The sequence below is a fragment of the Alosa sapidissima genome, chromosome 19, assembly GCF_018492685.1.
Source record: "Alosa sapidissima isolate fAloSap1 chromosome 19, fAloSap1.pri, whole genome shotgun sequence".
Classification (NCBI taxonomy): Eukaryota; Metazoa; Chordata; class Actinopteri; order Clupeiformes; family Clupeidae; genus Alosa; species Alosa sapidissima.
In genome coordinates, this window is record NC_055975.1 from 32,044,465 (window position 1) to 32,060,430 (window position 15,966).

General features: G+C 41.6%; 1 protein-coding gene across 3 annotated transcripts in view; it reads left to right on the forward strand.

Annotated features, from left to right (window-relative positions):
* Positions 1–4,717: 4,717 nt before the first annotated feature.
* Positions 4,718–15,966, forward strand: part of myo10 (myosin X) — a 123,507-nt gene continuing 112,258 nt past the window's right edge. For 2 of the 3 annotated variants that reach the window (XM_042072031.1, XM_042072032.1), the window contains exon 1: positions 4,719–5,095. In XM_042072031.1, coding sequence (XP_041927965.1) covers positions 5,075–5,095 — 21 coding nt within the window. In that variant the 5' untranslated portion in view covers positions 4,719–5,074. Of the gene's footprint in view, positions 5,096–15,966 lie in introns of all 3 variants that reach the window. The other variant, XM_042072033.1, reaches the window with a different exon arrangement.

The window sequence follows — 15,966 nt, forward strand, 5'->3', positions numbered from 1 at the left end:
AACGCATGACCCTCCCCCAGTCCCAACAATTTATTGATGCCTTCTGTAGGCTACTGGGTCAATTTGGGAGCTTGCATGCTACGACGACACCTTCCTTGAAATGCCTTGAAAAGGCTGTCGTTTGCACAATTTCACAAATAATCACCGGGACCGAAACAAACCTGTCAACTTTTCCCGGGTTTATCGCGTATTTTAACTTTTTCCTTGCTGTCTTAGGAGGAGCTGCAGGGCCGTCGCAAGGGGGTGCGAGGCCCTGTGCGAACTTGACAGATGCATGAACTTACGTGCATGAAATCATGCGATAGCTTAGGCTACTTTACACATAGCCAAGGCTACCGTCGGTGCATTTTAGTAGCCTAGTCTAATAAGTTACACCAGCTTGTCTTTAAGAGGGGAAATTGTATAGCCTATAACATTAGCTGAGTCACATATTTGGCCATATGGTGTTTATCATAGGCTACATCACGAAACCAAATAGTGTAACAAAGGCGAACACTTTAACAGGGGAAATTAATTGGGCATGAATCATTGTGCTGAACGGTATTTGTCAATGAGCAGAAACACACACGACATTCAAACTGTTGATAAGATGTGCACTATGGAAACTGGTCTGTAGGCTAACATTGGACAAATAAATGACTGACTCGCCATATCCTGACTCTTGAAATTGTCTTGCTTTGCCGCAAACTCAGCAATAAAATCATAGGCCAGTTTGCAGGTAGCATAACATCTTTTTCAATTCATAGAAGGGAGAGCCCAGTCTCTCCTGTGACATTGAGGTGCGCAAATAGTTTTTAATAGCCTGTTCAACTTCGAAAAGCTTCACCCGATGCCAGTCACTGATCGCAATTTCAAATTTCGGGAAGCTTTGTTCAATCTTTTTAAGTTTTAAGTGCAGTAGGCCCCTATCTGCCCCCTTTGGAATTATATCTCGAGCCTATTATAAGATCCAGTGCGTTATGTCCTGGGATTCAGACGTGCTCAAAAAGAAAAGAAAAAGCACTTTTTTTATAGATGGTCCAGCTGTTTAAAAAAAATTTGTGCTACATTCAAACGCAAAAGGTGCTTTGATATCTTTTTCGTTTGAACGTCGGCAAGCAGGCATGCTGCGGTTGCAATGAATGAGGATAATTGGTTTTATCTGCGGATTTATTTTTTGCATTATTTTGAATATGACTCGCTCCAGTCTCAACAGCACGTCTACTTTTTCCACACGCATCTAAGTTCTAACACACATCCCCTCTCGCTTTCTCTCTTTCCATCCCTGCGCACGGGGCTTTCTTAAAGGAGCTGCACCATTTTACAACAATTGCATCTACATTTTCATATTAGAATGTTTTGTCTTTTTAAGTGTAAGCTTAAACTACCGTGATCAATTTAAGTTCCCGTGCCCCCGCTGAAAGTCTCATGCGCTTATCATTACACTATCACATCTATAAGTAACCGTGACAAATAGGGTATAAGATATATAAACTCACGCTGTTGTATTATCATATATGTTTGGTTATGGCTCACTCCGTCATGGAAGCAGTTAAGTCAAGTCGCATCAAAAATAGTAGTGGCAGAACTCCCAAGTGACACCTTGTGGTTGTTTGTGTCAACTGCAGTTTGTGCCATTTCTGCTGAGAAAATGGGGTGCGTGATTCATGAAGGAACCCGTCCAAACTTAACTGGGACCCACTGTATATTCTCCTGGGTAAAGTGCATATATGCTGACTTATGGAAAGGACCTGGAAAGGTCGAGAGTGAGCCCTCATGCACTTCACAATTTCACAGTGGGATACCCCTAAGCCCTCAAGACCAAGAATGAGCAGTGGGACAGGCCTATGGGAATGTGCAGTGGGATAGCCCTAAGCCCTCAAGCCCAAGAATGTGCAGTGGGACAGGCCTATGGGAATGTGCATCAAAGTCTGTGAGGGGGGATATTGAGATTCAGCCACTCTGTGTTAGCACAAAATTAAACTGGGGAACATAGCAACCTGGGAACATAGGACCCTGGGAACATAGGGATGCTCCCTAGGCTACTGAAAGACATTAAAGGGAATGAGTTCATATAGCTCTACCGTTTTGAAATGTACCAGCAATGTAGGTAGGCAGTAAGCTATAGCCTACAATGTAGGTAGGTAATAAGCTATAGCCTACAATGTAGGTAGGTAATAAGCTATAGCCTACAGGAATAGCAATGTAGGTAGGTAGTAAGCTATAGCCTATAGGAATAGCAATGTAGGTTAGCAATATAGTCACGCCCCTTCCGTTAGCCATCATGGGACTTCCCTTTTAAAAAAATTATGAACCGCAGTCAATGGTGAAAAATAAATTATTAACGACTTGTGCCTTGAATTACCCATATGATGTTTGTCAATTTTAAAGACAATTTTTCATGTAAAGACATTTACAGTTTGTTTAGTAACTATTGAATTACAATATTGTGAAAGATCGTAATAGACCTCTCCGGAATAAGTCCCACCTCCGAAACAGCCGTGTCCACCCAACTTCCGGGCGTTGAATGTCTATGGGAAATAACATGGCGTTTCGAAATATCATACCTGTCAAACATCTGTAGGTGGCAAAGTAGAAAAAAATGGTGGGGCGATTGGCCTACACACTTCTGCCATCTAGTTTCCACTGGATTTTTTGATTGTCGGGGCCGTTAAAGTATAAATATATCAGTAAGAAGCACTAAGCTAACACACGCTTTGGACGTTGCGACTCCCCGAGTCAAGGTTGCATAGCAACGGCAATATTTCATAGTTTGTCTTCACCGAAATGGAGTTCGTGGCACCAGAGCCTGTCTACGGAGGTGGCACTAACCCTGCATGAAATCATCATGTTTGATAGGTTGTTAATACATTCTGAAAATGTTACTGTTCTGATCAAGGTCATGCAAAATAAAGCTATCGACTCAATACGACTCTGCCTCTGATTCCTAGTCTGCTTATCATTATCTGTTTTTCGTGAAAAAAAACAAAATCTCGTCTCGTCATGTCTTTAGTGCCTTTGTCGGCGATTTCTTTCTTTTTCAAATATCTCAATAACAGCCAACAAACTCTCAGCACAGTCAAACCAAAGTTAAGTCGTGTTGAAAAGAGGCTGAACCTTGCAAATGATTTACTTTTATAGACCACTGAAATCACGCGTGAATCACACGTGAAAATGACCATCATGTTTGGTTGTGACTGGTTGGTTGTGAGCGAGATCTAACGCCCTCCTCCGCCCTCGTACATCGGAACTAGCTCCCGGTTAGCATTAATAATTGCTTACTACTTTAACAGCACTGACAATCAAAAAATCCAGTGGAAACTAGATGGCAGAAGTATGTAGGCCAATTGGCCCACCAGCTTTTTCTACTTTGCCACCTACAGAGTTACGATATTTCGAAAACGCCATGTTATTTCCCATAGACATTTGACGACCGGAAGTTGGGTGGACACAGATTATTCAGAGGCGGGACTAATTCCGGAGAGGTCTATTCCAATGACTACAAACCCATCAGTCGCGCTAGTGACGTTCATTCACAGCCACACCGGATTGTACAAGCATACCAGCAACAGGTCTTACTTGGGCTTCCCTTGCCGATGAAAATACCATGAGTCAGGGGATTAAACACATCAGGTAAGTTGTATTCGTCCATAGACTGTACATAAACTACTGTTAAGTGACTTAGCTGGCAGCAAGATGTAACTGTCAACTAGCATAACAGTTAGTCGTATCGTTTCATTATGTTGGTGACGTACATTGTTCGAGACTGAGCGGATTCGCACAAAACCAACAACTTTTAAAGTCTATCGAACAACAGTACTTTCTTGACGTGAAAAATGATAAATTCACACACATCATATGTGAAATTCATGGCACAATTCGAATGGGACCAAAAAATAATTGTTATCTCTCCACTGACTCTTGTTCATAGTTTTTCGAAAGATAGGTCCCATGGACCGGAAGTAGAAGGGCGTGACTTCGGCTTTCTATTTTCTGTTGTTTCAATTGTCCTATAGTGGTAACTGGTATAAATTCCAATAAGGTCTACCACAATCTAGGTAACTTAGCACTTTACACATAGGCTACAGTAATATAATAGATAGATAGATAGATAGATACTTTATTGATCCCCAAGGGGAAATTCAAGGTTCCTCATGTGCTCGGCAGAGCAACGCCCTCTCAATAGTGGAAGGGATAAGGAGGGGATAAATTGAGTAATCAATTGAGCATTGTATATCTAGTTTAAATGTATTGAATAATTTGAAATGATACTTTGAATTCTAGCATTCTATTTTCTTATATACTTGAATATCGTGATCATGTGCTCCATGGCTACCTCTGACTAGTCGGAGTGATAGCCAGTGAGGCCTACATTTCTCCAGTTTCAGTGCTTCAATACACTTTTTACTTTTTCAGTTATGCATTTATTGGGGAATGCAAGAATTTTGTAATTAGGTGTGACCGGCCAATTTTTTTTTTTTTTTAAAGCACAGTCCATCTGTGTTCTTGTGTGTGTGTTTGAGAGAGAGAGAGAAAGTATAGGCCAACTGTGTGCGTGCTCCTAAGAGATAGAAATGTTGTTAGTGTTTCATGAGTCATGACTTTGTAAGTGTTTGCGCATGTTTCACTACTGTATGAGGACGCGGTTGTGTTTGCTGTGAGCTCACTTTTCCTCTCAGTGAACTGCTCGCGTGCCTTCCATTATATTCACAATTTGGAACAGCAGGAGGAGCACGAGACTCCCGGACAGGGACAACTTTCCCACCGAAATGTGCGGGGCGGGGCCATGTGAGTCCGGAGTTGTTAGGAAGTTTAACTTCGAACTCTGATGTTTACCACTGCGCCGCTTGTTAACCGGCAAACAACAAACGGTCTGCGGCCCGCGCGAGAAACGTACTTACGGAGCAACACCAGTAAAAACACATGAAATCCAACACGAGCGAAATTGTTCATATTGAAGCGAAAAGACGGGCATCTTCTCACCAGTTTTAGACAAAGAGCAAGACGGAGACCGCTGAATTTGAGACTGACATGGATTAACGGATAGAGCGACTCTGCGGTTGCGCCTCCGGCAGTCTATCGGACGAGAGGAGAGATGGATCTCTTTCTCCAGGAGGTAAGAATGCAGCGTTTGACAATGTGAACGTGACCGTACATGAGCCAGTGTAATAGGTTCGTCGTGAGCTTTTGCTTTGTCTTTAGGAGTGTGTTTGAATTTTTTTCCCCTCTGTCTCTTGACTCGTCTTTCTACCGCGTGCGTGCGTGCGTGTGTGCGCGCGCCTCACTCACTGACCCGGTTCCCTTCGAGACATGTGTCTGTTCTTGTTTGAGGAGCTCCCAGCGGACACTCTGGCATTTCCTTGCCATTTCCCTGTTTCCGCTCCTATTATTAGACGAAACACACACACACACACACACACACACACACTCTCTCTCTCTCTCTCTCTCTCTCTCTCTCTCTCTCTCTCTCTCTGGTTCGTTCATATTGTTTACTGGAATAATAATAAGTTAGATGTTCATAAATGCTTTGTAAATGCGCCGATGAGAATGTTGTCTGGGAGAGGTGACGCTTTGAAGGTTAGGCTACAGAGCGAACGTGTCGGAGGAGACTTCCGTATTGGAGCAGCTACAACAGGTGTGGATAAGGTGTGTTCTAACGCTCGCTAAGGTGTGGCTTAGAAAACAGTGTGTGTGAGTGAGTGAGAGAGACAGAGAGAGAGCCTATACAGGAACACAAAGGTAGAGCCCACAAAGTTTAACACACACACACACACACAACACACACAATGTAAATGACTTACTTTATTTCTAAAATACTGAAATGTTAGTGTGTAAAACTCAAAGCTGGGCATACCAGACATAACTATAATCCATGGCATGTGTTTGTATTATAGAGTATGTATCACCCTGAGAGAAGAAATACTATTTTCTGATTGGCTGGTGGGGTGGCTATTCATTCTGAATAACGGGACATCTATGAAGTAGATCTGGTAAAAAAAAAGTTTCATCACCGTTCCATATTAATGCTTATGAAAGGTAACTAACAACTGATCAAGTCGCAGGGCCTGAATTTCACTGCGGGATTGCGGGTATTACGCATAATTTGTTCAAGTCCCGCAACTCTAGCCATCATAATGCGAGAAATTCCCGCATACACTTTTACAGCCTGTCTGATGACGTTAATCTAATCATGAAGTGGCGTGAATGCGGTGCTATTGACCGGACGGATCAACTACCGAGTTGAATTGAACATAGCCGCATGCAGACGCAGACGCACACACACACGCACAGAGAGAGAGAGACAGAGAGAACCACTTTGCGCTTATGCAAATAGGCTACGCAACCATGGCAAACGTTTACATCTGGAAAGAGCTCCTTGGTAACTATCCTGCTAGCTCAGGTCACGTCAACACTTGATCCCAGAAAGATTGTCATCGACTTGTTAGTTTTTTGAACATTTATTTTATCTAATGACACAGAAAACATAATTAATTGCATCCACATATCCTTATTCACTAGCAACTAGCCTAAAACCGTCAGGCTGAAGGGAGGCTAATTACTCTCACGTATTTGTGGCAGGCACTCAATTACACCTACTCATCACCAATGTGCACTCAATTAGACCTACACACCACATTAAAGATATGCCTAAATGTAATAGTTTAAACATCAATATGAAGCATTCAAATTACTAAATATGTTTAGCTACTAGTAAAATACTATACATCATTAACTCATTGAATGCCAAGCTGTTTTCGGAAGCTTTGTCCTAGAGTGCCAGCAATCTAGACCATTGTTGATGATTTTTGTACAGCCACAGCATATTCTGTGTTATAGCTATGAACACATACAATGGCTCGTTTAAATGGTGAGACTTTAAGCTCTCAGTGGGTGCAAAACGTGTATTTCTACACGCCTCTGTTCCTGAGAAATCCTGAACTAAACAGTAGCTAGTTTTCATCAAAATCGCTGTTTTTTTCCTAGAAATAGAGGAGTCATTCCACGTCAGTTCAACCAGGGCCCACGCACTTAGGTCTCAAAAAATTCTGAAAAAATTACCAGGTGTACCTATGTTACCCAGGAGACACACTGTAAAAATACTCTTATGTAAGATCAATACTTTCCAAGATACAGCCAGTTTTACAGGGGGAGGGGGGTGTCGATTTTGTTCGGCCTCTTTTTTTTGTCAAAGTTCACAAGCCCACAGCGCAAGAACTAAACCATGTAGGAGGCTCAAATTTTGCATGCTGGTACATAAATAGGAATAGTATGTAGCAAAATGGTCATGTTTGGTCTGTATAATCCTGCATGGTCATAGCTGTCCCTCAAATTTGATACAAATTTTATTGGAGTTTTTGGCTGGGCTCTGTTTAAGCCTTCAGAAGACATATTTGTACTCAACATAGGCTCTTGATTTATTTTCCTTACTGAGATAACAGGGCTCTACAGTGCGCCCATTTCACTCGCACATGCGAGTAAAAATGATGGCGTGCGAGTGCGCACTGGTGCGAATGACTTCTAACCATGTCAATGTTTGTCTACAAAATACACCGCAACATTAAGAAACATTACTGGTGCAAACCATAGAATCACGTCGCGAATGCAGCATAAAAACTACAACTCCCATCAACGTTAGCAGTTTCGCGTTGTGACTCGCTAGTAGTTGCTTCTTTCAAATCCAAGAGCACGCAGAAAAAGTGGAAAGTTAGACTAGCCAGCCAAGATGCAAAGATTGAAGAAATTAGTTCTTCTATCCACCGAATTCATCGGATTTTGGAGGAACAGGATGAGATTCTGAGAATGCAGTGAGAGAAGAAAAGGTAACCTAACATGCCTTTTAGCCCAGTTGACGTATTGGCTGCAATATGCAAAATATAGCTGTAGCGAACAGGCACAAAAGTAGCTTCCCGTAATACTCCCATTTTATTCAAAGGTAGAACGCTACTGACAACTCCAGGCTTCCACGCATGCTTGTTTGTTTACACCGAATACAAGCTGAAGTGCAAAACGAAAGTAGGCCTAACGTTTGCCTACTGCCCCCATCAATGCAGATATTTCAAATAAAAAGTAAAAGTATAAAATATATATATATATCATTGATTAGCCTATGTTGGGTTTTGTGGATGAGAAAATGTTGTAGTTAGCTGTTTTAGGCAGTATGCAGTCAGATAGGTCACCATGGGCATATTTGGATTAGCTACAGATGGATTCACAAATAAATAAATTAGCCTACATTTGGCAGGATACTTGATATACAGGCTAAATGCAAATATGGCAATGTATTATACTATTTTACATTAACAAAATGTAGGAAAATAGAACAGACTGAAAATAAAGTAGGCACTGATCTTTAAAATCCTATTTCCTGTAGCCTAAATGTTGTCAGTCATTCTTAATATTCGCAATTGGTGCACTGGCATGTTTAAGTGTTAGCTGCAGTGTAATGTTAGATTATGTTTAAGTTAAGTACAGAACTGACTGTGCGCCCAAATTTTTCTCTGTGCTCCTAAATTTTTTAACTTGGGCGCACAAGTGCTCCTGGAAAAAAATGTTAGTGTAGAGCCCTGGATAAGTAGAAACACTCTCACAAAAAGCAATGAACAGAAAACAAATCCCTTCAGGGTCTGAACAGCAGACCTCACAAGTCTGAAAAATCATTTTGGTTATCATTTTCAGAGAACCCAAACACCTTGTGGGAATATACAAAGATTTTTTAAATATGTTTTTCTTTATTCTCCATGATCCCTTCTTTTTGAAAACACCAATTTGACTTGTCTTATGCAAATCTTTATTTTTTATTTTCCACCCTGAACATGGGCGAAATGCCCCATTGACATCAATATGTTTTATATAGTCACCACACTGCCACCTGTGGTTGTATAGAGTAACCTGTGGTAGCTCTATAGGAATTTATTTTCTGTTCATTGTTTTTTGTGAGAGTGTTTCCACTAATCTCAGTAAGGAAAATAAATCAAGAGCCTATGTTGAGTACAAATATGTCTTCTGAAGGCTTAAACAGAGCCCAGCCAAAAACTGCAATAAAATTTGTATCAACTTTGAGGGACAGCTATGGCCATGCAGGATTATCCAGACCAAACGTGACTATTTTGCTACATACTATTCCTATTTATGTACCAGCGTCCAAAATTTGAGCCTCCTACATGGTTTAGTTCTTGCGCTGTGGGCTTGTGAACTTTGACAAAAAAAAGAGGCCGAACAAAAACGACACCCCCCTCCACCTGTAAAACTGGCTGTATCTTGGAAAGTATTGATCTTACATAAGAGTAATTTTACAGTGTGTCTCCTGGGTAACATAGGTACACCTGGTAATTTTTTCAGAATTTTTTGAGACCTAAGTGCGTGGGCCCTGGTTGAATTGACGTGGAATGACCCATAGATATAACGTCTTTCATGAAATATTAAGTGTTGCCTGTAACTTTCCGGGAAGTGATCAGCGAGCCACCTACGGATAGACCCACGAAAATGGCCTGGTTTTGAGATGACGTGCATGCGTCACTGATTCGACCCAAAGCGGCAACCGAGTTATGATAAAATGTCCAGATTGTGCGTTTTCCTGAGTTTTCGATAATCATATATTTCATTTCCATTCATCACAGAGTTTCCAAAATCACATATAAGGTGTGTTAGAGTGTCTAGTTTCGTAATTTAAAAAAAAAGCTAAAAACGTAATATTACATTTTTGGCACTCAATGCATTTTGGCACTCAATGAGTAAACTAAATACACTCTATATGAATTAAAAAATATATGAAATAGAAACATATCACATAAGCCATCATTTTCAGTGTGTGTGTGTGTGTGTGGAGAGAGTCAAGCGGAATCTAGGATGGCCACTTTTGTGAATGATCCCACTACAGTATATATATTACTGATGACGTCAAGGTGGTTGGGGCCCCCAAATCAAACACATTTTTAAAAAAGTATCGAAGAAGTATCGAAATCGCAATTCTCGCAATTCTTCCTACATGAATAACCTAAGGGGGGAATCCCCCCCCCCCCCCCCCCATTTTGAAAAATGAATTTTAAGCCCTGAGTCGGCTTCTTTTTAAACGGAACCGCTTGTTTCCTTTGTGTGCTATAAAGGCCTATAGGCCTGTTGCTTGGCAACCATGTGGGAAGTGGGATAAAGACCTTCAAGGTGTCCTGTTATACGAAATGAATGGACTTGGGCGACTCCCTGGCGCTTTGCCTCTTGCCATCTCTTTTTAGTGTAACAGACTGCACTATAATCCATGGCATGAGTGTACACTGCTCTAAAACATTTTCATAAGAGTATATAGGACTTTCCCAGATAGCAACGGGCTGGCAGACCACTGTCGGTCCATTGGGGGCAGAGCTGGCGGTCCGCTGGCATTTTGCTCATCGGTTCTTTGGCGGTCCGCTGGAGGGTTGCAGACAAATTGCCCAATATTTTTCCACTAATTGTCTAAAATCTTTTTCATTTGTTCAGTTATACTCCATATATCATTTTAATACATTTTCTTAATATTCATGACAAGTTAAATTTAAAGAGATGGTGGTCCAACGGCGGACCACAAGTGGCACGCCACCGGCGGCATACCACCAGCCTAACTGAGTTTATAGGACTTCATAGGAGTATAGCATCAAGTCAATCAAACTTTTGGGATATTGGTCTGGCCAGTTACGTGACAGAGGTGGTTGTGATGAGGGTTGGTTGTTTCACCTGCTTCGGTGTCAACAAAATGAACCATAGGTGCACTAGAGGGGTAGCAATAAGATGACCCCAAAACAGGAATGCTTTTACAGGTGGTAGCAACTGCTACTTTTTCCATCTTTATCCTTCATGACTGATTTTTTTTGCTAGTTTGGCATTTGGTTAGGGTCAGTGTCACATAAGCCAGTATCTGGAGCCTACAGAGGTTGCACAGGTAGTCCAACTCCTCCAAAATAGCACCAATACGTTCCAAGGATTGCTATGTCTCCCAGCGCAGTCTCAAGAGCACAGAGGAGATTCCAGGAGACAGGCAATTGCTCTAGGAGAGCTGGGAAGGGTGGTAGACGGTCCTTAACCCAGCAGCAGCACCAGTATCTGCTCCTTTATGCAAGGAGGAACAGTAGAAGCCCTGCAAGAGCCCTCCTGAATGACCTCCTGCATTTGGCTAGGGTCAGTGTCACTACTGGTAGCACATAAGCCAGTATCTGGAGCCTACAGAGGTTGCACAGGTAGTCCATCATTATCTGCTCCTTTATGCAAGGAGGAACAGTAGGAGGCCTGCAAGAGCCCTACTGAATGACCTCCAGCTAGGGGTGGGCGATATATATCGTCTGCGATAATATCGTGATTGTTGTTTTAACAATGTGCAAATTTACATTATCGAGTATTTATATTACTTATGGGGAAAAACACTCAAAATCACGCATTGAAACCCCATACATTCACTACATCCAGGAGGTGTATGCAAGAGAAGCCCTGTTGCAGCAGAGCAAGTGTCACATGATCGCTAGTGGGTTCACGTTGTCACACGCAGGCCTAATGTTTATTTTGTGTAGCGAGATTAAGACGTAGCCTACTTGGGATTTTGTGCAGCTACTTCTGTTCACATAGCATTGTTGAGACAGTCACATTTTTTCCTACATGGTGTTATATGGAGAGAAAACACTTGCCTTTGAGTATTTTAATAGTCAGTTGTAAACAAAGAACTCTTCTCATGTAACCCTTTTGTAAATGGACTGAAGTTCGCTATAAATAACTACGTGTATCGATTATGCTAACCGTTAGCATCTCTATGGGATTTCTCATATACATTAGCCATAAGCTAACGCATTAGTTTCTATTCTGTAACTTGGAATGCTTTCTCTTAAACAAAACATCGAAGAAAATAACCGAGATGTACTCTGTTGGTGTGCTTAGTTTTACAGTGAATCCTAAGTAAAGCTTTTTGAAAGGAACTTCAGCTTCAGACTTTCTCTTGGGAAACTGTTAGGCCTAGTCATCTTCTCTAATGTAGCTGGCTAGACCATGTCATTGCCACACACACAAGTGGGGGCAAAATTGGAAATGTGTCATAGAGTGACAATGCATTGGTTGATTTGGTTAAAAAGTCACAGGTTAGGTTATTGGTTATTATTGAATTGATGCTATTCATAAATAATGAGCTGTAAAGTAACTTATACTTTTACAATTTTTTTTAAAGGATATCGACTAATTATTGTTATCGTCAAAATCACAAAAAATATCGAGATATTATTTTTTGTCCATATCGCCCGCTGGTGTGAATGTCTCTGACCACACTGTCAGAAACCGACTTCATGAGGGTGGCCTGAGGGCCCGATGGCCTCTAGAGGGACCTGTGCTCACTGCCCGGCCCTGTACAGCTCATTGGCATTTGCCATAGAATACATCTCATTGGCCTTTGCCATAGAATACATCTCATTGGCCTTTGCCATAGAATACATCTCATTGGCATTTGCCATAGAATACAAAATTGGCAGGTCTGCCACTGGCGAAGTTTGTGCAAGAGACACGCACGTCCCAAAGGTTAAATTCTGTGCTGGACTCAAAAAGACAGATGAACACGAGTAAAGATCCGCACACTAAGAGTTCAAATTGATGAATTGGTTTAATCACCAGAAGTGATGTAATGTTTCGGGCAACATTGGCTATTTATTTATTGGCAAGTGGTTGGCTCTGCAACACGACATGTAGGCTACTTGAAAAATGGGCTGGGCACCTGTAGGCTGAAAAAAATAAACATGACCATTAAGTATAAGTATAAGTATATATACTCTTTTGATCCCGTGAGCAACAACTTCCTAAACACAAGGTGTTTGGGTGCTCTGAAAATGAGAACCAAAATGATTTTTCAGACTTGTAAGGTTTGCTGTTCAGACCCTGAAGGAATTTATTTTCTGTTCATTGCTTTTTGTGAGAGTGTTTCTACTTATCTCAGTTAGGGCTGGGCGATATATTGGTATTACGACTACGACCGATATATTTTTGAAAACGATATGTAGTTGAGACAATATCGTAATACCGGTATTATGTCAAATAATGGGCCATTTTATCAAAGCCACTTGCTCTTCTTTGTTCAGACCATTCAGATAGCCGCAGCTCTGCTCAACTGCGCCTCTTGCGTGTGCACGTTCTCCCTCGCAGCACTACAAACTTTCAAACATGACGGACACTGAGTCAGATTTTGTTTACCTTGATCAGAGGGTGCTGATGCCTATTCCGTCGGCACATCACCGGCTAGACCGAGAATTCTCGTTGTGAAATCAAAATTCCACTGGAGCTCCAAGCGGTTTTGTACACACAGATTTAAGTTACAACACTGTTTACAGCTCTTCGACTCACGGTAAAATGTCATTTTTGGTACGTAACATAGCCTAGCTAATTTAAATATAGACGCTATCGTCGTTTTGTATGCGTTCATTTTTGCATGTTCCGGTTCGTAAGAAAAATCCCTATGCACGATTGAATGGGGTTTCAGGAATCATAAAAAATAATGCCCCTAACTGCTCGCGAGTCCCCGTGTGCATATCCTCTTAATAAAATCAGCGTGTAGGTTGTCTCCCTGAGGACTTTAGATCTGCTACTGTATATCGCTAAACGCAAGCATTCATCAGTGCACTCTTGATGAGTGACTCATTTACGTTGTTTAAGTAGCCTAATTGTTTAAAACTATTTTTTGCTGTTGATAGCAACATGTCTAGGCCATCATAGGCTACATTTGCTTGTCATCTAGGCCCTATCAAAAACTTACAGGTAAAAAAACTGCATTGTGTGGCAAAACTGCAGGTTTATTCAATATTTTTGTGCCCAAAATTGTGCAGTACAATGTAGGCCTGCATTGTCAGTCAGGGTCAACTTTTGGTCTTTTGTTATTTGCACAGCTTTATCAGAGCAACTGTAGCCTATGCCTATTGTAGGCCCATGTTATTGTTTACACTAACATGGTCGTCAGCTAGTTTGGATTTGTGCCATTTCCTCTCCGCGGCTCTGAGTTTGGTGCGCTGCGATCGGAGGGTATCATTTAGCCATGGATGAGAATGTTTGGATCGAGCTGGCCTTGTGGTAAGAGGGCACAGCTCGTCTAGACACGAGGTCAGTGTGGAGCAGAGCGAGTCAGTGGCTTCATTAACCTCCAGAGAGGAGAAGGTGTTGAGTGGAGGTAGACCGGAGGCAACCACAGAGGAGAAGTGCGTTGGAGACAGGTTCCGGATGTTGCGGCGGAACGTGACCATCGGCTGAGGAGCCGGAGGCTGTTCTGACAGGCTGACGTTGAACTGGATGAAGAAGTGGTCAGAAAGATGGAGAGGCGTCACCATGAGGGTGTCTGTGCTGCAGTTCCGAGTGAAGATCAAGTCAAGCTCTTTGCCAGCTTTGTGAGTCGGTGGGCTTTGAACCAGTTCGAGGTCAAAGGAGTGGACCAGGGCCAAAAAGTCCGCTGAGCCTGGGGCATCTAAGTGGATATTCATATCACCTATTAATACGTAGCCTACGGAGTGCTGCCGACCACAGTTCATTACGGCCCAGAATGCCTTGCATGTCTTTACAACAAAACAACACAGTAAAACCTAAATGCCCGTAAACATATGCATTTGCATACTTGTAACATTTTTAATACTACTCTCCCATCATGATATTTAACAATAATGAAAAAATTAATTTGAATACCGTCAATGTGAAAACAACTCTATTATGTAAGCTAAACATAGCTACTGTTCTCCTTGCTATTTCAGTTCGTAAGTCCATACTATCCCATGGCAGAGCAAGGATTTCATGATTGGGCAAGATTGCCCTGAGAAATTGTGGCTACCCAGAGGCATTGAGCATATTTGGAAGGTGTAGTGATAGAAGGTGAATGGTGTAAAGGTGAATGGTGAGAGTTACCAAATACCTGTGGGTGGTTTGCAAAATGATGGAAACTTTTGGAATATTTCTTTTTTTTTTTTAGCTTATGCACCCTCACATTGGAGTCCCCAGTTCATATACAAAATTTGGGTAACGCTTTAGAATAACATGTGCTTATTAGGCGTTAACAGTGCATAATAAGCAGTTAACAATTCATAACTAACAGCTAGCTAACTGTTCATAACATTAAGTAACTGTTAACATGCAGCTTGTAAGTGTTTATAAGCAGCCTTTTAAGTTACTTACAAGCATATTTGTTAACAGTTGACGTGCAGCCTGTAACTGTTAACAAGCAGCATGTTAATGCTAGTTAATGGTGTATAAGATAAAAGGGTGGATAACTAATACGCTTATAAGACCTTTCTTAACCTTTTGTAGTAAATTTTGCAGCCCCCCAATCTAAAGCGAGGTCCACGTAGCCTATAGTTCCACAAGCCCAACCTTCTATCTCTATATATTTACTGTATCTATCTATCTAACTCGGTTAAGCTGTGAGAAATGCACCTTCAAAATTGCTGCAGCGAGCAGGATTTGAACCCCGATCTCCTGCGTCGTGAATTGCCGCGCTACTTACTGAGCCACATTCCTACCTATTATAACGACGAAATTGTTAATCTTGATTCTATATTCCGATAATGTTCTATATCATACAAGTTATGTTTTTTACAAATATGTTTCTGATGGAAAAGTGGTGTTTCATTTCCATAATCTTTATTGAGCGAACGCATAAAACAGTCAGTTTGTCAGCAGTCTAAAGATATTATGCCAGATTTGTATAGTTTGGTTACCTAGCAACCGAGGCTTATAGACGACAAGTGGGTGCGTTCAAAGTCGCAAACATTAGGCGAACGTTCGCGATGGATTTGAAACATGTTTCAGTTTGCCTTCAGTTTTCCATGAATGTCTGCGAACGTAGTTCTCCACAAACGTTACACAGGAACATGCAGGGGCTAGGCAGCGGTTACCGTTGAGATGGAATGTTAACATAAATTCGTTCAAATTTAACAGTGCAAAGGAAACCAGCTTGCCACGAAAGTTCGCCTCTGTTCAAGGAATCTGAACACACATCGGTCAATGGTTGTATTGCATTCC